This window comes from Cnephaeus nilssonii, assembly GCF_951640355.1.
Source record: "Cnephaeus nilssonii genome assembly, chromosome: 15".
In the NCBI taxonomy this organism is placed as follows: Eukaryota; Metazoa; Chordata; class Mammalia; order Chiroptera; family Vespertilionidae; genus Cnephaeus; species Cnephaeus nilssonii.
This window is the reverse complement of record NC_137086.1, coordinates 21756137-21781528: the sequence shown is the minus strand read 5'-3', so window position 1 is coordinate 21781528 and position 25392 is coordinate 21756137. Positions and strand designations below refer to the sequence as shown.

The following is a 25392-nucleotide window of genomic DNA, read 5'->3' as shown; positions in this document are numbered from 1 at the left end:
CTCAAGTCTAGATTTGAGCTCGTGCATCCATTTCTTTCCTTCTGAATGTAGGGTATCAACATTTTGTAAAAAAAAAAAACTATGACGTTTGCCTTGAGTTTGTAACCCTGTAGAAATTAGAATTCTATGAAACCATTTCTGGGGTAGGAAAGAGGGAGTCACCTATGAAACTGGAGTCAGCTGTGATCCTAACCAGAAAAGACTTGAATCTCATGAAGATATGTCCATTTTCTGTGCGTAATAAAAAGCCTATTTTTTTAAAGAGGAAGGAAAAGAGAGGGAGAGAGAGAGAAACATTGATGTGAGAGCAGAACTTCAATTGGCTGCCTCTTACACGCCCCCTACTGGGGATGAAGCAGACAACCAGAGCATGTGCCCTGACAGAATCGAACAGGCAATCTTTTGGTGCTCAAGATGACGCACAACCAACTGAGCTGCATGGCCAGGGAGTATTTATGGTTTTTAAAATCATTTATATCTGCTGCTGCCACCCCGAAACCCAAGTATGGCCCCAAATCCTTCTCCTTTCAGTTTAACAAACATAGACTGAACTTTGTATATAAAAATCTTTAAAAATAAACACACACACACACACAAATGAAAAAGTAAAATATATATATTTTTATAAGCAGCTTAGAAATGGTGAGCTAACGGAGCACAGTAGTCTTGTCCTAAGATAACCATGATTTGCCCAGTTGTCTTTATTGCAGACATGGGATTCTTCATGCTCTCACTTCTGTCTCTCAACCTGAGGTGGAGGAGAGGGCCAGCATTGCTGGGTCTGATAGGAGTCTGAGATCATTCCTGGGCCTTCCTGGGCCTGAGCCCCCATTTGCCCCTCAAACTAGCCTGGGATGTGTACCCACCCTGGTGGTTCTCTGGCCCTCTCAGGTTCTCCCCAATTCCCACCACACTGACTCCAGCACTCATCTTCTGGGCTTCAAGCCAGGTGAGTCTTGTTTTCCAAATGTCCCTCCTGGTATCCCTCTTTCTCTGCCCTGGAAGTTCTACCCTTTCTCTGTCCTATCTGACTATCCAAAGAATGTTTCTGAAGATCTTGAAAAGCCTGGTTATAGTCTTTCATGGAGCTGGGCCTCTTGCTAGCTTTAGGTATAGTGTCACCATTGAATGCCAGGTGGCTGTCTTCTTAACTTAGAGTCCCTTTCTTGGATGCAGTCACTGCTCTTTCCTCCATATGCCTCCTAGTGGCCCTCTCAGGAAGGTTCTATTTTTTTTTTAGCCCCTGAAATGTTCAGTTCTAAGGATATTGTTGAACTAAGAAGATTGACCTATTCAAGCTCAATGATGGCAAGATCCTTTCTCAGTCTGAAAGGATCTTGGTTCTGAAGAGGAACCAAGTTATTCCAAGCAGTTCTCATTTTATCCCTTAAAATCCCTCTGACCCCAATTGTTTTTGTCTTTTTTTTAAAATATATCTTTATTGATTTCAGAGAGGAAGGGAGAGGGAAAGAGAGATAGAAACATCAATGATGAGAGAGAATCATTGATTGGCTGCCTCCTGCAAGTCCCCCACTGGGTTCAAGCCCACAACCCAGGCATGTGCCCTTGAATGGAATCGAACCTGGGACCCTTCCGTCCGCAGGCTGACGCTCTATCCACTGAGCCAAACCAGCTAGGACCTCAAATGGTTTTGCAATACAAATCACTACAATTTGACATCCAAAAAATACATTAAACAAGGTACTTGCTAAGGCAGAGATGAAATTGGGTGCCCACTGCAGGAATAACAAATTCCAGCCTCTCCTATGTGTCTATTTGATTATTTAGAAAGTTACAAGTAAGGGCAGAGTGAACATTCTTCTAGGCCCTAGAACCTAGGGGATCCCATAATGATGGAATCAAATGAATTGGCACTATTACTAGCATATCTCACATTTTCACAGCAGGAGAAAACTGCTGGTTTGAGTGACACCATTAAAATTGGAGTTTCCTCAAGGGTCCTGTATGTAAGGGGAAGTCTCAGCAATGTTTAATTTATATAGAATGCAAACAACACTCTAGAGGTGGTTACTATTGTGAAATCACAATGAGTATAAATTGAAAGTCTTGACTAATGCTGAATTAGTGAAAATTATATTCGCTGTGTCTTCCTTTCTGTAAGTATCTGTGGCTATTGAGATAGACTACTGGTATAGTCATTGAGTGTCTGCTAATCCCTTGACACTAAGTTAAATACACACTGTATCTGGAGAAGAGAATGCCTTGGCATCCTCAAAGGAAACTTGGTAAGCCTATTTTCTTCTTTCCTTGGAGATTTACACTGACATCTGCTCTAATTGTTCTTGCAGTTTCATACATCACCACAGAAGCCAGTGAAAGGATAAGAAGCTTCTCCGAGTCCTTTGCTACAAAGATTTTTATTTGTGATGACTTTCCTGCGGGAAGGAAAAAAAAAAAAATCCTACTTGGAAAACCTCAAGTACTGGTGATACTATTGTAATAATCTGGTGATTATATAACAAGAAAGGAGCAAAGAGAAGAGTAGGTAATATAGGAATGCCATTTATACAGCTTTGCCAGAAAGCTGTAGTTAACACTCTCTGCGTCTGTTCCCTGATGATGGATGGGGACTAGACAATAGATGCACACCCAGTAAGGTCCGGGTGAGGTAGGAAGGTGTTTACCTGTCAGTCACACCTGGGAACAAGTCAGTGGCCAGAATAGGTGTGGCCACTGCATGGACATGAAATCTGAATATTTTTTTTTTATTATTTTTTAAAATTTCTTTATTGATTAAGGTATCACATATTTGTTCTCGTCCCCCCATTCCCATCCCACACCCCTCCCCACACATGCCCCCACCCCCCTGTTGTCCTTAACCGCTGGTTAGGCTCATATGCCTGCACACAAGTCCTTTGGTTGATCTCCCCCTTTACCCCCACCCTTCCCTACCCTCCCCCCGAGGCCTGACAGTCTGATCCATGCCTCCTTGTTTCTGGGTCTGTTCTTGTTCATCAGTCTATGTTGTTCATTATTTCCCCTAGATGAGTGAGATCATGTGCTATTAGAAATACACTTATAAGAACCGAAAATGAGACAAGCAATAATGGTTATGGTGACAGGCAAATGAATCAGTGTGTAGTGAGTTTCTTTCTGGGCCAACAGTTCTTTTGAGACCCAAACCTGAATATTTAAATTCCTAGACCAGTGGTCAGCAAACTGCGGCTCGCGAGCCACATGCGGCTCTTTGGCCCCTTGAGTGTGGCTCTTCCACAAAAATACCACGTGCGGGCGCGCACGTACAGTGCGATTGAAACTTCATGGCCCATGCGCAGAAGTCGGTTTTCGGCTCTCAAAAGAAATTTCAATCGTTGTACTGTTGATATTTGGCTCTGTTGACTAATGAGTTTGCCGACCACTGGCCTAGACAAAGGGAGTTCTTGATCTTGGCTCTTGGTCCTCTGGCTCTCTTGGGACTCCAGTTGCAGGGGGCGCATGCCCTTGCATTCACCAGCGTGACTCACAGCCATGTGGGACTTCCACAGTGGACTGGTGGACCGAATCTAGCCAGATGCTCTGCCAGACCCAGCTCCAACATGGAAAGGAAACTTTGGACACTGGCCTTGCTTTTGGCTCTCCTGGAACCCCAGCTGCACCTTTTCCAAGACTGGATTAAGGGACATGGGACTTTGGAGCCCGAGGAATGTAACTCCATGCATGTAAAGTCTTTACGGCGTCTCATGCTCATTCCAGCAGTGCCTCAAGAACCCCTCTCCCACGAGCGACAGGGAAATCTGGCCCACTGATTTCTCCCACAACATTAGCAAATGGGAAGCAGAGGGCAATGTTCCTTGAAGACACAGGAAGGTCCTATCTGGGGACAGGATGTTTCTGGGCCATACGGCCATATGGAATTGCAGTTGTTGTTAATCCTCACCCGAGGATATTTTCCCATTGTTTTTTAGAGAAAGTAGAAGCGAGGGTGACAGAGAGATAGAGAGAGACACAGGAATTGGCTGCCTCCTGCATGCACCCTGACCAAGGCCAGGGATCAACCCCCCACAACTGAGGTACATGCCCTTGACCGGAATTGAACCCGGGACCCTTCAGTCCAGATGCTGATGCTCTATCCACCGAGCCAAGCTGGCTATGGCTCAGCATTTTTTTTTTTTTTTTGCTGAGCCATTGGCTCTGTTCTCTGACCCAGGCCTGAGACAGACTTTTACCAACCTAACTGCTTCTGCTTCAGACCTCCTTTAAAAACTACAAATCTTCCAGATTGCTGTACCTCTCAGCTTTCTACTGAAAGCATATTTTTTACTTTATTTTTTCTATTCTGTAAGAACATGTGTTGAAGGAAAAACAGAAAAATGCCTGGAATTTTTGCCATAGAAGGGTAATGGGATCACACACACCAGAATTGGATTATTTTATCTCCAGTTACGAACTGGAGGGAAAAAAGCTCTGTATTTTAAATTCTGTACACCTTGGAGAAAAATGCAATTGCTGTTGAAGAGTATATCAATTATTAAGTGTGGAGCCAGTGCTATTTTGGTTGTATCTACAATGAGAAGATCATTTCCAGGAATACCCTATGCTTCATTTCAGTCAACCCCAGCCCCAATCTTTCTCCAGACAGAAATAACAGCACTGGGCATGGGGGGTAGGGAGGGGCTGGGACTGTGGGTCAGGGAAATTGATTGTTATTGGGACAGAAGGATAAGAACAGCCGGTGTTTTTTTTAAAAAACTGACTCCTAAAGTAGTTAATTTTGGTTCATTATATTGATAAGGCAGCTGTCCTCTTTGCAGAATGGATAGAACAGAGTTGGCAACTTCCATAATTTAAAAATGTCTTTGATTTTTCTTGTGAGTAGAATCCGCCCTCAGGCTGTCTGACTGTGCCCTTCGATGTGATCAGGAGCAGAGTGGGGGAATCCCTGTCTCTCTGCTTGGCTCTCCCACTTCCTTCCTGCCTGGGCTCAAGACCTACTTTGCTGGAAAGCTTCTCTTCTTGATCTGGAGCACCCAGTCAGGCTCTTGGGTCTCTGAGATGTCAATCTACCACCGGAACAATAACCTTTCACATTTCTTTCCACAGTTCCTGTAGTTCCTGAGCTGAGACACACAGAACCTTCTGGATCCACATCCAATTCTTTCTGGACAGTTTTATATATATTTTTTGGAAACAATTTGATTTAATAGTGGACAGTTCTTTCCTTGCAGCCCCTGGTCTGTCTCCACATTGTCTCTTTCCTCCAGGGACAAGTAGGAGAGGATGATGGGACCCAGACACCACTGGAGCTGATTCTAAGAACTTGTCTAACTAAAGCACCTGCTAGATAAGGAATAAAGGGGTGCTCACTGATCCAGGGTAGGGTCCCCACTCTATGAGTAGGGCTCTGCAGTGCCTTTAAATGCCAGGAGGCTGGCATGTACTGCAGGTACAGAGGGAAAGCAGTGCCAAGGTGTCCTCTGCCAAGCATTTAACAAAACTGAGGTGGTTTTTCAGAAAGAGCCTGGATTTCCCAAATTGATCAATTCCTGCCTCTCTCTCTCTCTCTCTCTCTCTCTCTCTCTCTCTCTCTCTCTATATATATATATATATATATATATATATATATATATACTGATACTGTTAGTTCAGCACTCAGAGAACTTTATTTTAATCAACAGTGATAGTCATTCATCCCTTCAACAAGTAGTTACTGAGCTTCAACAAAGAGCCTGGCGCTGCTCCAGGAGCTGGGGACACCGCTGTGAACGAGACCCAGGATTCTTGCTCTCAAATGGAGTGAGCAGACTGATGACAAACGAGAAGCAGGTGCATGAGCAAGATGATTTTTTTTAAAATAGGGATAAGGGGGTAAAGAAAACAGGTTGATATGCAGAATGAATGGTTGGGGAAGGCTCTCTGAGGACGTGACATTTGCATTGAGACTTGACTGACAAGGAGTCAGCCCAGTGCTCTGGGTCAGAGTGTTCCAGGCAGAGGGAGCAGCAGGTGCACGGCCCCCAATGTAACTGAGCAGAGAAGGAGGCAGGTCGCAGTGAGGACGGGCAGAGGAAAAACAGAGAAAGAGAATTTGGTAGGATGGTATGTGCTGTGACATTTTTTTAAAAAACTAGTCTTTTCAAAACTGAAAACATAATTCTTACATTTGGTAAAATAATAAAGGACAAGAGGTTTACAATAACCAATAACAAGTAGGTCTCCTATCTACTCCAACCTTCCCAGTCCCTCAACGAAGAAACAACCAGCCATGACTGTATTTTATGTATCCTTTCAAAAATCTTATTATATGCCTACTAGAGGCCTGGTGCACGACATTCCTCTCGCAGTCCGGGACCCCTCGGGGGATGTCCACCTTCCCTGAGGGGTCCTTAGCGCTGCCCTGGAGGTGGAGGTGGGAGAGGCTCCTGCCACCCAACACTGCGCTCGCCAGCCGTGAGCCCGGCTTCTGGCTGAGTGGTGCTCCCCCTGTGGGAGCGCACTGACCAGCAGGAGGCAGCTCCCGCGGTGAGCGTCTGCCCCCTGGTGGCCAGTGCACATCATAGCGACTGGTCGTTCCACCATTTGGTTGATATGCACATTACCCTTTTATTATATAGGATATTCATATATCTTTATTATGAAGAAGGGATAAGTTAGCCCACAGCTCAGGACCTAGGCTCTTTCTGCTTAGCAGTTTGGCTTAGAAAATGGTTCTCTGTGAGCCTATATAAACAAAAGCATTAAGTCCATGGATATGCTATTATTTAAATAACCAGTCTCCTGATTATGGACATTTAGGTTGTTTGTAGACTTTGGTGTTGAAAACAAAGCAATGATCCTTAAATGTACATCTTTGTGAAATATATGACTATATCTGTAGGGTAAATTCATGGTGTTAAAATTGCTGGTTCACTAGATGTGTGTGTACTATTCAATTTTAATAGCTGTGGTCAAATGTGTGCTGACCACCCTGGCCGGGTGCATATGGGAGGCAGCCGATTATGGATATTTCTCTCTCACATTGATTTCTCTCTTTCTCCCTCTCTTCCTTCCTCTCTCTAAAGATCAATAAATAAACATATCCTCAGGTGAGGATAAAAAGAAAAGTGTGCTGACCTTTCTTACACTCAGGAAAACTCTGAAAGGGCTCTTCATGATAGATATGGTAAAAGAGTGCATTTTGGTCTAGTCTGGAGGAATAACTGTCAACATTTAAAAATAGGCTTAAATGAAGCTCAAGGTTTAAAATTTTTATTTTTACTCTTTTATTATGGGCAACCTAAATTAAATAAAAGGGGGAGAGATAAATATTATAACCCCCTATCACTCAGCTTCAATAATTATCAACTCACGGCCAATTTTGTTTCATCTATGTCCCTCCCTATCCACTTGCCCCTGCCTTTGACTATTTCTTAAAAATGTATTTTTTATTGATTTCAGAAAGGAGAGGAGGAGAGAGAGATAGAAACATCAATGATGAGGGAGCATCATTGATCAGCTGCCTCCGGCATGCCCCTTACTGGCGATGGAGCCCACAACCTGGGTATGTGCCCTTGATTGGAATCAAACCTGGGACCTTTCTTTCAGTCCACAGGCTGATGCTCTATCTACTGAGCCAAACCAGCTAGGGTTGCCTTTGATTATTTTGAAGCAAGTATCAGATATTATATCATCTCCTCAAATATTTCGGGATATGGAAGTGGCTTTTTGAAGATTATCTTGTAGAATGACCCACATCCAAGAGTGGCCAGATTGCTTCCCTGGTATTACCTAACGTGTTCCTCCCTCCCCAGGGGTGTTCGATGTTTGGTAGCGAGGACAGCTGGCAGTGGACCAGCCTGGGAGGCAAGAGGGGCTATGTGGACTTTGGGTTTCAGTACTGGGTCCGGCACTCACTAGGTGGCTGTGGGACCTTGAGCAAGTCTAACCTCTTTGAAGCCTCATTTCCTCATCTGGAAAATGGGGGTTATAATAAGACTGCTTTTGTGGAAAGCGGAGGGGCTCTTAGTCACTACAAGGAGCAAGGGACATGTAGTGGTGGTGGGGAGAAGGGCCATCTCAATGCAACAGAGCAGCAGGACAGGAGTGAGGTTTGGGTAAAGATGACAACGAAGAGGGGCCATTCTGTAATGGCACCAAAAGTGTTTTTGCTCTGAATGAATGATGAAGGGTAGCAGAAGATGTCACAAAGGGACAAAGCATGTCACTTCGGCACGAGGATTATTTTGAGCTACCATCACGTACAAGAACTTCATCAGGTATAAGAAAGGTCTTTGGTCCTTCCCTTTTTCCTCTTGAAAGCAAGAAGTAAACGTCTCATATGGAAGATGTCCTATCATCAAGGATGGGAAGTTTAGCCCCAGCCGGTTTGGCTCAGCGGTTAGAGTGTCAGCCCTCAGATTGAAAGGTCCCGGGTTTGATTCCAATCATGGGCACATATTTCGGTTGCAGGCTGGCCTCTGCGGGAGGCAACCAACTGATGTGTCTCTCTCACATCGCTGTTTCTCTCTCTGTCTCTCCCTCTCCCTCCCACGCTCTCTAAAAATCAATGGAAAAAATATCCTTGGGTGAGGATTAAAAAAAAAAAAAAAGATATGGGAAGTTGAAGCCAAGAGAATTCTATACAAAAACACCTTGCTAAAATATTTATCTTCCTTTAGACTCCCATCTAGTTTACTTTTCTACAATTGCCTCTCTTTCTTCAACCCGGTATAAAAGCATTTAGGTTTTGCCACTTCCTTTGGGCCTTCGTTTCCTTATGAGGGCGCCATGTCACATAAAACTTATATTAAATGCACTTTTACGCTTTTCTCCTACTAATATTTTTTGTTTGCTTGTTTGTTTGTTGTTGTTGTTTTTTTTTTTGCTAATATGTTTTATGTCAATCTAATTCTTAGGCCCAGTTGAAAACCCTAAGGGAGTAGAGGTAAAATGTTGCCTCCTCTATAATGATTACACAGTGACCCTCTCAAAGCTGGAAATGTAAGGAAGATAGTGCTCCTTTCGCTTGAGTAAGAGCATAAAGTGTCCTGGAGCTGAGAAAAAGGCAGGGACATTGGTGTGGGATGGGGTGACATGACCCTCTGGAGGCGTCTCATTTTTAAGAATGGGGTCCATGTAATGGGATGGTTCTGAGGGCAGTTTATTGAAAGTTACAAGATTACCTTCTACAGGGGTAATGGCGGGTGATGTCAATAGAGTCTTTCATACATGAAAATAGAGACATGTGCAGTTTACATTTCCATTCAAAAAGCCAAATTTTTGGCCCTGGCCAGGTAGCTCAGTTGGTTAGAGTGTTGTCCAGACACACCAAGGCTGTGGGTTCGATCCCTAGTCAGGGCACATACAAGAAGCAACCAATGAATGCATAAGTGAAAAAACAAATTGATCTCTCTCTCTCTCTCTCTCTCTCTCTCTCTCTCTCTCTCTCTCTCTCAAATAAATTTAAAACATTTAAAATCCAACTTCTTAAAGCTTCTACTGTTTCTGCAGATGCTGAGAAATAAACTGGTTTAAGACAAATACTTGGAAATATGAATTGACAGCAGAGTGAGGGCTTTCTAAAGCAAAGTTGATAAGCAAGCTGCAAGGACCAGCAGTGCCCACAGGGTATTTCAATTTATAAAGCTTACGGGCAGGTGTTCAGAGTCCCTGACCACATCTAGTTCTGCAATGCAAAGTGATAGAGGAGTCTGTGTTCAATTTGGAGGGTCAGCAGTGTAAGGGTCACAACTTTACACTGAACATTTAAAAATATATATATATTTTTATTGATTTCAGAGAGGAAGGGTGAAGGAGAGAGATAGAAACATCAATGATGAGAGAGAATCATTGATTGGCTGTCTCCTGCACTACTGGGGATCGAGCTCACAACCTGGGCATGTGCCCTTGACCAGAACTGAACCTGGGCTGACACTTTATCCACTGAGCCAAACCAGCTAGGGCATTACACTGAATTTTTGATGGTTCAGGTTACTTATTTGCGGTTGGTCACATTTTTAGATGAATCAATTCACTTGTCCAATTTGTATTTATTTAGAACCCTATAATGAGAACGAGCATGGCCTATTTGGGCTTGTGGAAGCATAATGAAGTGAGATTTTTTTTCTGTGTCATGCACTGAGCTATAGCCCACACTCACATTATCTCATTTAATCCTCACATCACCCCTTTGATGTAGCTATCATTATCTCTACTACACGAAGGGGAAAATGGAGGCTTAAGGAGATTAAGGAACTTGATCCAGGTCACTTAGCAAACAAGTTGTGCAGCCAGGATTTCAATCTAGGGAGGGCCCCAAATAACCAGTTTGGACTTTATTGTAATACTAGAGGTCTGGTGCACGAAATTTGTGCAAGGGGCTCAGCCCCCCCCCCCCCCCCCCTGCTGCTGCCGTGGCAGCTGCCTCGGCCCCCTCCATCACGGCTTCGTCCAGAAGGACGTCAGGTCTAATTAGCATATTATGCTTTTTTTTAATATCTCTTTATTGATTTCAGAGAGGAAGGGAGAGGGGAAGAGAGATAGAAACATCAATGATGAGAGAGGATCATTGATCAGCTGCCTCCTGCACGTCCCCCAATGGGGATCAAGCCCGCAACCCAGGCATGTGCCCTTGACCGGAATCGAACCTGGGACCCTTCAGTCCGCAGGCTGATGCTCTATCCACTGAGCCAAACCAGCCAGGGCGCATATTATGCTTTTATTATTATAGATAATATTGTAATTCTGTAGATCAATAGATCTTTTTGGTTCTCGAACTCAGGAATGACTTGATTAAAATGAACAGAAGGAAGAGCTGTCTGGTGGCATAATACAGGATTCACAGGAGGAGGAAAGAACTGGAGTGCAGGAAGATCAGATAGAAGGTTGTGGCAGCAATGCAGGCCCTGGAGATGGAGTGATTAGAGTTTGGAACTAGAAAACCTGCTTCCAGCCCATCTCTACCATGATGCTGCTGACTGGGGTACCTCAGGCAAGTTACAGCCACCACATCTCTGGAGCCTTCTTACTCCTCCCTAAATAATGGGTTGATAAATTGAGATGACAAAATCTCTTGGTTCTTTCAAATTCTAAAATTCTGCCTGATGCCTTTAAATTTTAATGCATTCTAAAGATTTATATATAAAGGCCCTAAATATCATCTGGGATCCAAGAAAGAATTTAGATGTCGTAATTCTTAACATAGTTTTCAAAGTACAAAAGAGTAAAATTGTTTTTAACAAGGTTTTCTAAACCAGACAAGCCAATTGTTTCTGCACCTTACTGTTTCCTTTGTGTAGGGAAATGATTTGGGTATTGCTGCTACAGCAGTGGTTGATGAATCCAATAGGAATATTACTCTGGAAACAAATGAAATGATTTAAACCCATCTCTAAGAAATGTTGGAGGCACAGATTGTATTGCCATCATATTAATTTGTTTTCTGAGCTCATATTTAATTTAAAATGTGATATTTCTTTAACTGGTCCAATCAACAGAGTTTAGAGCGATCTTGGATGGAGAACACAGTAATGTTGGAGCAAATAATCAACAAAATAGTTGGTCTGTGTTCTGTGGCTTCTGATGCTTCTAGAAAGTATTTTTAATAACTCCCCGAGGAACTGGCTCTTGTTGAAGCCAGGATCTTCTCTCAACTCACATCTGCAAACTTCTCTCCACCCTCGTGCGCTGTACCAAATCAGCGTCCAGGCTCTGCTGAGCCCTCGGCCTCAGTGTTTCCTTTCTCATCTACGAAGACTTGGGGATGGGGTTTCCCTTCCTGGGTTGCACAAATGGACTTCTCCTTAGAATAACCCAACAGGCAAAGGAATCTTCCTTTGATAAAAGCCATTTACATTATTAAAACCTGCTAGGATTCCATCGCTTCTAGGATGAGATCTAAATTCTGCAGTTGAGATCCCCATCGTTACAGCCAAGCGAACGCATTCATTCGCTTTCTTTAGACTTCCATCCTTCACATCTGAGCGTTTTCTCCTTGGAATGCTCTGTTCTTCCTCTCCGCCAGCACATGAGCATCACCTCCTTTGATCCTATCTTGAAACCCACTTCCTTCAAGATGTTTTCCTGGTTCAGTAGCTACTTAGCAAAGAAACAACTCCTATGTTTGAGCTTTCAATCACATTAAATACTTTTTAAAAGTATATTTTATTGATTTTTTTACAGAGAAGAAGGGAGAGGGATAGAGAGAAACATTGATGAGAGAGAAACATCGATTAACTGCCTCCTGAACACCCCCTACTGGGGATGTGCCCGCAACCAAGGTACATGCCCTTGATCAAAATCGAACCTGGGACCCTTGAGTCCACAGGCCGACGCTCTATCCACTGAGCCAAACCGGTTAGGGCAATCACATTTAATACTTTTAAGATAAATTATTCACATCTAGGGGTAAACAACTTATAGATTTTCATTCTTTAAGAAACCACCCACCAATAAACTTAAAAAAAAGGGAAAGAAACCACCCAAAAAAAGAGAAACAGCAGAATCATAGATACATAGAACAAACTGACAGCTGTCAGAGGGTGGGGGTGGGGGGTGGTGGTGTTGGAGGGCTGGATGAAAAAGGTAAGGTATTAGACAAAGAAACAAACCCCACAGACAACAGTATGGTGATTGTCAGAATGGAAGGGGGCGCAGAGGGACGTGGAAGAGGGCAAAAGGGGGATAAATGGTGGTGGGAAGAGACTTACTTTGGGTGGTGAGCACAGGATGCAGTATGTAGATGGTGTGTCATTGAGTTGTACACTTAAAACCTGTATGGTTTTATTGACCAATGTCATCCCAATAATTTAATTTAAAAAAAGGAAAGAAACCACGCAGTGATTTTATTTTATTTTGTTTTTTTACTTTGTGAGAGAACACTCCAATTTTCAGGTGTCTTTCCCCCCCCCCCCCCCAACCCAACCCTTAGAATCCATACTAGACCTAGAGCAAAATGACTCTTTTTAGTGACCTCTAGTGGGCACGAGCCAATCCTACAAAATTACGAAAAGTGGAGGGCAAAGTAAAACCCTTCTTAGTAACCAGCTGGGTTACTCTCAGGTCAGATGACCGCACATCCCACCCAGCTCCACCCTTATTTTTTCTTCCAGTATTTGTTTTGCATTTAACATAGTTTGCCTTACGACTCACCTGTTTCACCTCTGCGCGGGCTGGACTGCCGGTGTCCGATGTCGCCTGACTTGCTGGTAGCCGTTTAAAATAATCCCGGCCAAGCGGAACCCATTGTCTCCTAGGCACTGACCAGGGCAGTTCTCTCTGCGGAGTCTTAAGGGGTTCTTAAAGCTCCAAAGGCCGGTGCTGCGGCCAGCTTGGGGGTGCACGGGGGCAATCAAGACTTTACGAAAAAGAGGATGCAGACGAAGGCAACGAGCCATTCTGTTGTTGCCAGTGGCAAGGCGATTCTCCCCACACTTTCGCCCCAGTCTACAGGAAGAGTCACGATGGGGTCCAGGCGCTCTACATGTTAGGCGCCCCCTTAGGACCCGTGCCCCAGAAAGCGGGGGCCGGGGCCGTTCTCCTCCGCCGGGAGAGTGGCCCCGAGGTTGGGTGTTGGGGTGTGTGGCCGCCCTCGGAGCACGCGGGACGTGGTCTCCGCGCCGGGAGAGGAAGAGCCAAGTCTGCGAGAAAAGCAGTTGCTGGGGGTTATCTTCTCTGAGAAATCCTCCAGGCGGTCTCAGAAACCGAGCTGGGTTCTGGATAGTTTCTGGGAAAAAGCTCTCCCAACGCCGTCTGTCCCCGCCCCTCAAATCCCGCACCCCAGTCCTCACCCGTGCTGACCGTGTTACCTCCCTTGGGGGGCTGATAAAGGGCTTTGGGGTCCTGTCCAAGTCATCCCGATGGCCCCGGGCGGGACGCGGGAGCAGGTATCCCGGCCGCGGGGCTCGGCTCCCCCCTCCACCCGGGGGCTCCCCGCTCCCCACCTCCCCGCCCCGCGGACCCCTCCCGGCCGCTGCGGGAGCGGAGAGGGAGGACGGCGTCAGGAGGCGGGGAGCCCGAGGTCCAGGGCGGGGCGCCGGGGAATCCCAGCCGGAGCGAGCCCGGGAGGTGCGGGTGGGAAGAGGAGGGCGGCGCGCGCTGGGAGGTGAGCCGAGCGGAGCCGGGAGCCGCGGAGGCCCCGCCCCCGCCTCCGAGCCGGCTCCTCGCCGCCTCCGAAACCGCTCACTTTGCTTCTCGCCTCTGGACGGCGGCGGGGCGGTTGCCACATCCGCGATCGCAGGGAGCGCAGAGGACCTGGAGCCATCCCGCACCAGCTCACCCCTCTCGGCGCCCGCGCCCCTCAGGGGGGAACCGCGACCCCGCCTTGAAGAGGACACCCCGGCCTCGGAGGGGGGTATCTCCCGGTCGCGAGGGGCGGCGGCTCTCAGCCTCGGTCTCCGCCAGTGGGGTGCAGAGCTGACGCCGGAGGGGACTCCCGGGACACCTGCAGGTACCGCTGCGCGGAGGGAGTGCCTCTAGGAGCGACGCCGGGCAGCCGAGGAAGCGAGAGCCCAGGGGTCCCCGGGTGCGCGTAGAGCCGAAGAGGAGCCCGAGGCAGAGTGGGCCAGGCAGCCCGCGGGCCCCGACGGCGCGCTCCTGGGTCGGCCCCGCGGCCAGCAGACCCTGCGCGGCGGCTAGGGGGCGGCGGCGGCGGCGGCGGCGGCGCCCTCGGGCCTCGGGGCTTCGGGGCGGCCAGCCATGACCTTCGGGCGCAGCGGGGCGGCCTCAGTGGTGCTGAACGTGGGCGGCGCCCGGTACTCGCTGTCCCGGGATTTGCTGAAGGACTTCCCGCTGCGCCGCGTGAGCCGGCTGCACGGCTGCCGCTCGGAGCGCGACGTGCTCGAGGTGTGCGACGACTACGACCGCGAGCGCAACGAGTACTTCTTCGACCGGCACTCGGAGGCCTTCGGCTTCATCCTGCTCTACGTGCGCGGCCACGGCAAGCTGCGCTTCGCGCCGCGGATGTGCGAACTCTCCTTCTACAACGAGATGATCTACTGGGGCCTGGAGGGCGCACACCTCGAGTACTGCTGCCAGCGCCGCCTCGACGACCGCATGTCCGACACCTACACCTTCTACTCCGCCGACGAGCCGGGCGCGGTGGGCCGCGAGGAGCCGCGCGCCGGCGGTGCCGCCGAGGCCGCCCCCTCCAGGCGCTGGCTGGAGCGCATGCGGCTGACCTTCGAGGAGCCCACGTCGTCGCTGGCCGCCCAGATCCTGGCCAGCGTGTCGGTCGTGTTTGTGATCGTGTCCATGGTGGTGCTGTGCGCTAGCACACTGCCCGATTGGCGCGCCGCAGCAGCCGACAACCGCAGCCTGGATGACCGGAGCAGGTACTCCGCCGTCCCTGGGAGGGAGCCCTCCGGGTAGGACGCACTGCTTCTTTGCCCGTTGCGTCCGTCCTGTCACGTCTGTGCGTCCCGTCCCCGTTCGTCGGTCGCGTCTCTGTCCTGAATGCCTCTGGGAGGCCGACCCATCTAGGTTTGGGGCCCAGCGAAGCCCCAAGGCGCGGCCAGCAAGGGACGGGTTGATGGATCCTCACTCCCCATCCCCATTTCCCCGGGCACAAGCGGCTCTGGTACATCTAAGACACCCCTCTCTTGGGTGAATCGCCAGGCCTGGAGAGGGGTAGAGAGAGACAAGCCCCCCACCTTTGTAGTTTACTTTTGGGCAGTTCCCAACCGGTTCGTTAGATTTCTGTAAACTTTTCTTGGTAGTAGTCAACAATTTGAAATCGAACTAAGAGCAGTTTGGATTATTTGCCCATTTGGGGTGGTATTTGAAAAAGACGGTCTTGCTCTTGTGAATGAGGTCTGCTCTACACTGACCACACATGCTGTGCCCTCTGCATAAAACGTACTGCAATGGAATTGTTATATTGTAAAGGAGATCGACTTAACTATAGGCTCAGTCTAAATAATGGATGTCGTGTTCTTCTCTCTCCTTCTTTCCTACAAAGTGTGGAGTTCACAGAGCACCTGCCCACCATTTGGTACCAAAGATTCACACTGTGGCACTCAAGAGGGATCTTCAGTATGGAGAGGGAAAAAACATTACCTTGGGAGAGGTGAAACATCTAAACTGCTCCAAATCCAGAACCAGTATTTGAATAGTTAATTTTTAAAAACTTTACTTAGGATGAAAGGAAAATATTGAAATCTTTCCTTAGGTCCTTCTTACCTGAGTAAAGTTGGACTTTCAGGGGAGACTGCCTGTTTGGGCACAAATGCAAAATTGCTTGTTTTGTTTTACCTTCGATACTGTTTTAAGATTCCCCTTCAACCCTTTTTTAAATTAGGTTGCCGTAGTTAATCTTCTCCTGACAGGCATGTGCGTGTTTCTAATGCTGTTATTTCTCTGCCTTGATATTGCAGTGGGTGTTTTCCACATAATATTCTTCCTTTGGAGAGGAAAGATCTTTTTCTTATAAATGTGAGAAGTAAATAAAATTGTCTAGTACCATGGAGTCCGTTACTGATATGCCATGTTGGCATGAAATCCAAGATGCATGCTTTGGAAGGAAATTCATTAGAAAACTAATTTTGTTTAATGTATTAGGTTTTGAGTTTTCAGTTTATCAATAAGAATTACTTATTTGGTACTACAACAGTACAATTAAATTAATTTAGATACCTAAATACCTAAGAGTCTTGGATTTATTTATTTTTTTTGCCTTTGATTCTTTTAGTGGGCCATAGGAAAAGGATTGGCCTTGAAACGATTCACTAGTAATTGTAGACCTCTACGGTTAGTGAAGGTTTAAGCTACATTAGCAAAGGAAGCAGGAGAAATGAGTTATTACTACGGATATTTAAGGGAGTTGGCTGAATCAGTATATAAGCAAAAACAGTCAAATAAGCTGAATAATAATTTTTTGGGGGTGGGGTGTTTGAGGAGAAGGGAAGGGCAGTCTGGACATCTTAATGTAAAGCATTTGGAAAGAAATAGGAGATAAGGATAATAATAATGGGGGAGGGGTGGAGAGAGAGAGAGGGAGACCAAGAAGAGAAAAGACAGATGGAAAAGGAGAAGACTGCAAAAGGAGTGAAGAAAGAAGATAAGAGTACTGCTTAATTTGTGTATATGTATTTTATGTATGTATATAATTATTCAAGTCAGAACTGTTTCCTAGATACGCAGATATTTCAGGCAAAAGCATCTTTTTCTTGGCTTAATGGCCCAGTTTTAAGCTTCACTTAAATGTAATCCCAAACAGGTAAACTGAAGGATGACTGGATGACTGAGGAGGTTGCACATTACAGAGGGAGCCTCCCACAGCCTCCTCTAACCAAGAGGGCCCTAAACTGGCACTTTGAGTATAACCTCTCAACTCCTGCTTGCTTATGGTTGATGAAATTAGTCTTTCTAACACATCAGTCTGATCATTGGTTATATTTGACATCTACCAAATAAAGCCAAAACTTCTGTTTTGGCCTTCAAGGCTCTTTATGTCACAATTTGTCTTTTTTTTTTTTTTTTTTTAACTTAGCCTATGGTAATTTGCAAGGATCTTTTGAGTATCTGCTGTGTTCAAGGCACTGTTGGGGTTTCAAATATTGTAACTTTTTTTTTCTTTTTTAAAGAAAAGGCGTCAGGTTGGTGAGGTAGGAAGCAGAGAGTTGACCAACAGTTGAGTTGAGTTGTTCTGAGAAGGCCTTCAAGGTGTGGGAGGATGGAAACAAGCCATCTTTGGAAGGTTGGAGAGGTTGTACACGGCCCAACATGGGAGAGGGCATTATTTATATAAACTACAGTGTTTGCAACCTGTACAACCATGTGTGCCACCAGGGAACAAAATAAGGAGAATTTTTCAGGTGAAAGAAATGGCATGGACATAGGCTTGAAATTTGTATATTATGTTTAGTGGGTATGGATCCAGTGAAGGAGTGAGAGGTAGATAGAGAGCAGATGCTAGAAGGGCTGGAATGAGAGGGTGGATAGTTTTATTTTACAAGCCGTGGTTAGTCTTTGATGTGTTTGGGGGGACTTGGTTATGCGTATAAAATAACGTCATGAGTTTTGCACTGTTGATTGGAGATGGGGGAGATTGGAAACAGGAGGATGAGTTTAGAGATCTATCCAGAGGGAGGGAAGGAGAGCTTGGATTGCTTTGAGGTAGTGAGCATGGAGAAAAAAATGACAACTCTGGGAGATATTAGGAAGACTCAAAATTAATCTAGGGCATTGGAAGGATGCAGGCTCAGGGACGGATGAAACGGACTTCCAGGAGCTCGGAGCACTTCCGCCACCTGCAGGCTCCATTTGTCCAGACTGGCCTGCTCCCCTGTTCCTAAACCATGCCTCACTGTGCGTTTCCCTGCCTATTGAAACTGGATCATACATCAAGCCCAGCTCAGATGCTATTTCTCTTGTGAAGCCTTTTCTGATTTTCCTAGTAAATGTGATTTTCCTCCTGAATTTCTTGAGGGATTGCTTACTTGTGCTACTTATTTGGCATCTATAATATCCTTTCTAGCATGGTCATTATTTTTTCAAATAAACATGTCCTAGCTCCTAAACTAGAAGAGTTGAAAAGCCCTAGGAGGCAGCTAAATTCTCTTACGCTATTTATTATGGTAGCATCTTCTAGGAAAAAAATGATTATCCCAGCACAATAAATACTGCTGTTTATATTACATTTCAGAATATAACCTTCCAGGTATATATCTTCACTTGCAGAGATTGAAGAGCTGTGTGGGATAGGGCTGTGGCCTTCGGATGGCCCAAGTCTTATTGGAGGACAGTGGGATCCTGTGCTAGAATGAGGAAAGTCTATTAAATCAAAGAACAGTTATTTATGATGTACTTACTGTGTAAAAGAAGTAAAGATAACAATATGATTTCTTTTTATCTGCCTTTTGAAATTGTGGAATGGCATACAATCTGAAGTTTGGAAGAAATCTTGAAGAGGTTTTTCAAATTAGTAATTTAAAACATTTGTGTACGAATATGGTCTTTTAAATTGATTTGTTTTAGATGATTAATAATCATATAAATGATAGTTTAAAGCCCATAAGCTATCAAAGCAAGCCTTTCTCCATTACTTACCCATTCAGTTCTTCTTTCATGCTACCAGAGTTATTTTCTGTTATTTCAAAGACATCCTATATAATAAAAAGGTAATATGCAAATTGACCCTAACGGCCAATCAGGAACGACCCATCGCTATGACGTGCACTGACCACCAGGGGGCAGACGCTCAATGCAGGAGCTGCCCCCTGGTGGTCAGTGCGCTCCCACAGGGGGAGCTCCACTCAGCCACAAGCCAGGCTGATGGCTGCAAGCGCAGCAGGGGTGGCGGGAGGGCTCACAGGCTGCCAGAGGGATGTCTGACTGACAGCTTAGGACCCATCCCCTGGGGAGCGGGCCTAAGCCGGAAGGTGGACATCCCCCGAGGGGTCCTGGACTGCAAGAGGGTGCAGGCTGGGCTGAGGGACACCCCTCCAGCCCCCCAAGTGCATGAATTTTCGTGCACCGGGCCTCTAGTTTTATATATTTACAAGGCATATCATATATATTTTCAAAATAAACAAAAAAAAACCCACAGCATGATAACTTGCTTTATTAACTAACCAACATGTCATGGAAATGGTTCCATCTACATATATAAAAGCCTAAGTGACCGTTTGACCGTTCAACTGGTAGCTGTGACATGCATTGACCACCAGGGGGCATATGCTCAATGCACAGGCGTAGAAACATGGAACAGACTGATGAATCTCAGAGGGAAGGGGGAATTGGGGAGGACGAGAAGAGATAAACCAAAGATCTTATATGCATGCCAGAGACCCAGTGCACGAATGATTCATGCACCGGTGGGGTCCCTCGGCCTGGCCTGTAGGGATCAGGCCGAAAACAGCTGTCTGACATCCCCTGAGGGGTCCCAGATTATGAGAGGGCCTCTAGTATGAGTATAAAGAGCTGTCTGATTCTCTTATGCAGCTGCATAATATTCCCTTGTGTAGAATAATTTCTAGATATTTGTATTGTTTCTTGTGTGTAGGATATGCTGTAGTGAATATCCTTGTGCATGTGCATTATTTTGCTTTTATGAAAGTATATCCATAGGCTAACTTCCTGAAAGTTAAGTCATAGGGCATATACACTTTTAATTTTCATAGATAATTCCAAATTGCTCTCCAAAAATATATCAGTTTATACTCCCACCAGCAACGTGTGAGAGAGCATATTTCTTCATAATCTACAAAGTGTCAATTCTACTTTTATTCTTTATCACGCTGAAAGGTGAAAAATGATATCTAGTAGCTATAATTTATTTTTGCCTTATTTTGAGTAAAAATTGTACATCTTTTAAAAAAATACTTTTATTGATTTCTTTTAGAGAGAGAGGAAGGGAGAGGGAAAGAGAAAGAGAAACATTGATGTGAAAGCAAAATATCGATCAGCTGCCTCCCACATGCTCCCCACTGGGGATCGAGCCAGAAACCCTGACATGTGCCCTGACCTGGAATTGAACCAGCCACTTCTCTATTTCCAAACAACTGAGCCACACTGGCCAGGGCAAATTGTGCAACTTAACACTTACTTAGGGGGTCCTTTATCTTACTTTTTGGTGAGCTATTTTACCTCTTGCTCATTTTTGTGAATGACTTTCATAGTTAGAAGATTAAATAAAAAAAGAAATTAACCCTTTGTTTATGATATGAGTTGCAAATATTTTGTTCTCTACTTTAGGATCCCATTAAAAGCAAACCATATTTGCCTAGAACATAGTAGCAGTACTTGTAATATCTATTTACTGAGAAAAAAAATACATAAATGATTTTTAAGAACTGTGAATTCTAATCATCTGTCAATCATTTCTTGACTGCTGTCACTGTGCCAGGCACTGTGGATACAGAGGTACATAAGACAGGGTTTCTGCTCCCCTGGAGCTGGTGGGCTAGTGGTAATGAGAGGGGAGATAGACAACAAAGTCGACAAATAAGTAAGAATTTCAGATAGTGCCCTGGCTGGTGTGGCTCAGTTGTTTGAGCATCATCCTGGCCAGGGCACATTACCAGATTGCAGGCTTGATCCAGTTGGGGAGGCAGCCTGATCAGTGTTTCTCTTTCACTCAAAAACAATCAATAAAACATATTTTTAAAAAAAATAATTTCGGACAGTAAAAGAAAATGAGTCTAGAATGCATAGGATGTGAGGAGGCGACGTGGCTTGAGACCTGAATGATGAGAAAGACTGGCCTTGGAAGAGGCAAGGAAGAGTGTTCAGGACACAGGCTCTGAGATAGCAACGAGCTTGGCTTGTCAACAGAACAGAAAAGGAAGGCTCATGTGGGCCAACATTCAGTCCAAGGATGGGAGCGGGGTGGATGAGATTTGAAGGAGGCAGGGACCTATCAGGCAGGGCCTGTGTGCCCTGGGAAGTAGTTTGGCTTTTATTCCAAGTGTGACAGCTAAGCCTTTGGAAGGTTTTATAGCAGAAGGAAGATAGGATCTGATGTGTTTTAAAAACACTAGTGACCCCTGGGTCGAGAATGCCCTGAGGGGGCAACAGTAGAGGTGGCCAGACCTGGCCGGTAGAGATAATGTGGGGCTTGATACAGGGGAGTAGCACTGAAGATGGTGAGAAGTGATTGGATTTAGGTAAAAATGTGGATGTTGCTATTGATGACTCATTGGCCAGTGCTAGACAGTATGCGAGGTATCATTTATTGGATGAAGGGGTTTTAGGACCCACAGACATTAGGGTCCCTCTTGCTTAACTGCCTTGGCCCACGTGTCGTGAGCTGGGAATCCAGTTCTTTTCTATATTAGGGTCTGCTTCCCATTTGGGATAGTGTGAGGAGAAGGCGCTAGGGGAGGGATCATGTACTATTTTCCTTTTCGTACAACCAAAAGCATCTCATTGAGAAGACTGCCGGCCCCTTCTGTTAAAGACGTTCGGTGAAGACATTCACAGCTTCCCTTAGTGTACAGTTCTGACAACGAATCTTAGAATGATGATGCTCTTCATGTTATATCTGATTGATAAGGCAAACTAAAGATTTTTCAGGCAATTTGCCTTCTAGTAACATTTGAGTAATCATTTCAACACTGCCAGAGAGATTAATGTTCTTTTGGCATTTGAACATACATAGTCATCTTTTCAAGTTACTAGGCATTGCTGCCTGTTTCATGAAAAGATGCTGCTTGCTTGTCAGAACTCCGGGAAAGAGGGTGAGATGTAAAGTAGTTGTCCTTTTTACTTTTTGGTCCCTTTTGCCCCTGAACTTCTGGTCCCCTCAGTCAGTCTCAGCGGCAGTGTTCTCTTTTGAGTTTTAAATCTCTGTAGCATGCAAGGTCTTGCTGTAGTTTTAATCTGTGTTTTTTTTTAGAAATTATTTCCAACAGTTGCTTCGTGTTGGCACTTTGATCTTTAATTTGTATTGCTTTATGTTGTGGTGGTGAGAATTTGAGGAGATGTAAAGATGTTAAGATTTCTTGTAATGTTATTTTAAGCCCAAGTTTAAAAAATGAAATCATCACAATGAAACACCAGCTGATGGAAATTTAAAAACCAATCGTATTATTTATGTTGCCTTGTAGGCCAGTGTTACATAAATCCAATAGGTCTTTAAGTACTTTAAAAATAAAAAGCAGTCTTTGAAACTGAAGATGGAAGTCTCAGTGATTTTACTTTGCAGATAAGGTGGATATTTTCAGAAGCCAGTAATTAAAAGATCTCTGATAGTATTGAACATACCCAGACCTCAGTTAAATTCTACTCTTTCACAGTGGACTGTTTCTTTTAATATGTCGATAGAGTTTTTCTATCTGCTGCCACTTTCAGAGTTCCGTGTAAGCTTTCTTTTGTCAATACCTTTTCTTTAATCAGGGTGCTTTTTTCCTCTCTTTTAGTAAGCAAGTCATCGTCAACATTTTTCTCTGGATTTTTAAAAAAATGAAAACTTTGCTCATTGGAAAAAAAGTATGGTTCTAAGGGTTATGAAGTGAAGAGTAAACATGCCCCTTTCTTCTCACTCCCATTACCCAGTTTCTAAATATTCTTCCAGAAATTTTCTATGCACGTACAAACATACACACTCTTTCACACATATGTATATCTATATATAGAAAAGGCAAACGTGCTAAGTGTCCATCCGGGTAATAACGTCACGTAGCAACGTCCGCCTTCCTCTCCCTATCAACTAGCCTCCTTGCAGTTTCTTCAGCCCAGGAACATGACTTGCTTTATAGCCAGGTGGAAACATTTCACACTGTAACCAAATGTCTGTGAAGCGTTTTCCCGTGCCTCATCTCATTTGGTCCTCACAGAAGTCCTGCAGTAGGTAGATAGGAGACTTGGTGGAATCCTATTTTCTTTTCATTAGCCAGAAAACGGAGATTTAGAAAGCTTAGAAACTTGACCCAACTGAAAAGAAGAAACGGTGGACCTTGAAAATGACTTCAGGTTTCCTCACTACGCAGAATATAGTCAAACACTGCTGCAGTTAAATATTTTACCTTTTGTTCTCCATGCATGATCTTCAATAATAATCTGCTTTGTGTTGATATTTACTGCTGTGTTGCTGACAATTACCTGAAAGAGAAGGTGGGTGCTTCATTGGGCTGGAAAAAGTTTAGCTACATCAGAAAGCAGGTCTAGTTAAGCAAGTTTATTCTATATCTATAAAAGGCTAAGTTGACTAGCACATTCATGATATGTATAAAGCTCTCACAGGTGCCAATTGCACACGTGTGTTTCTATCTGTCATTGTTGGTCGGGAATTTGGTTGACACTGTATTTATAGAGGAAGGGTGAATAGCGATAGTAAAATATTTCTTCTAATTAAGTTCCTTTCAATGTGCATGGATTTGTTCACTGGGCCACTAGTATAATTATATTTACACATTATATAGATTTAAAAGAATTTATAACTGGGATCATTCTATAATCTCATTTATTAGTTTAAAAATATGTTTTTATTGGTTTTTAGAGAGAGGGGAAGAGAGAGGGATAGAGCAATAGAAACATTGATGAGAAAGGAACATCATTGATTGGTTGCCTCCTGCATGTCCCCTACCAGGGGTTGAGCTTCAACCTCTTGGTTCCTGGGTCAACATTCAACCATTGAGCCACACCTGGGAAGCAGGTTTCATTTTTCACTTAATATCTTGGAACTCTTTCCATATCAGTTTGCATAAATCTTCCTCATTCTTTGAAAATCTGTATAGTATGGATACTATACTATAGTATGGATAGGTCATAATTCATTCAACAAGTGTTTGTTCAGTCAATAATGGTAATAATAGTAATGGCTTTAATAGGTAATATTTAATGAGTAGTACTTAACATATGCTAGTCACCTGTTAAGTTTTTACATGTATTTTGTCATCTAAGTCTCATAGCAGTGTTGTAAAGTAGTATTGTTGTTATCCCCATTTTATGACTGAGTTTAGATAGATGAAGTAATATGTCCAAAACTCACATATTAAGTGGTGATCTGGTATTTGATATCCACGTTCCTGCTTTACTCTGCTGTGAAATGGTTAGTTTGACTCTAGTTTTTAAAATATGAAAACAGCCCTAATTGGTTTGGCTCAGTGGATAGAGCGTCGGCCTGTGGACTCAAGGGTCCCAGGTTCGATTCCAGTTAAGGACACGTACCTTGGTTGCAGGCACATCCCCAGTAGGGAGTGTGCAGGAGGCAGCTGATTGATGTTTCTCTCTCATCGATGTTTCTAACTCTCTAGCCCTCTCCCTTCCTCTCTGTAAAAAATCAGTAAAATATATTAAAAAATGCAAACAGTGGTGCAGAACACAATCTTTTTCATAGATCTTTGCAAATTGATGTGCGAGTATATGTTGTATAAATTCCAAAGGGGAAAAATGGCTGGGTTAAAAGGATGAATGAAATCCAGCATTACTCTTTATGAATAACTAGAGGCCCGATGCACGAAATTCATGCAAGAGTAGGCCTTCCTTCCCCTGGCTGCTGGCACCAGCTTCCCTCTGGCACCCGGACCCAGGCTTTCCTCTGGCCGCTGGCAGGCACCCGGGACCTGGGCTTCCCTCTCAGCCCAGCTTCATCTTTAAGGTCATCTGGAAGGACATCTGGTCTAATTAGCATATTATACTTGTATTATTATAGATAATAGTCATTATAGTCATGCAATTAATACTGAATAGAATACTAATATTACTAATATTTTAATGGCAAACATTTGGAAATAACCTTTTAAAAAATATAACAGCTTTTTTGAGATATAATTCACATACCATCGAGCTCACCTTTTAAAGTGCACAAGTCAGTGGCTTTTAGTATATTCATGGAGTTGTATAGCCATCACCACCCATACTGTTTTAAACATAATGGTTTGGTGGTGTGTTTGAAGGAGTATAAAATGTTTACATGAATGGCTAAGAAAAGGATGTGGGCATTTTGGCTGGGCAGGTGAATCAGACAAAGCAACAGGCAAAACATTTGTGTTTGAATTAATTAATTTGTGAGCTGGT

At 44.5% G+C, this 25392-nt stretch overlaps 1 protein-coding gene across 2 annotated transcripts in view; it reads left to right on the top strand.

Moving 5' to 3' along the window:
- Positions 1-14631: 14631 nt before the first annotated feature.
- The window catches only part of KCNG3 (potassium voltage-gated channel modifier subfamily G member 3), a gene marked incomplete at its 5' end in the record, with an annotated part of 34605 nt that continues 23844 nt past the window's right edge, over positions 14632-25392 (top strand). The window contains one exon of one of the 2 annotated variants that reach the window (XM_079792811.1): positions 14632-15266. In XM_079792811.1, the coding sequence (XP_079648937.1) occupies positions 14632-15266 (635 nt within the window). Of the gene's footprint in view, positions 15300-25392 lie in introns of both variants that reach the window. The other variant, XM_079792810.1, reaches the window with a different exon arrangement.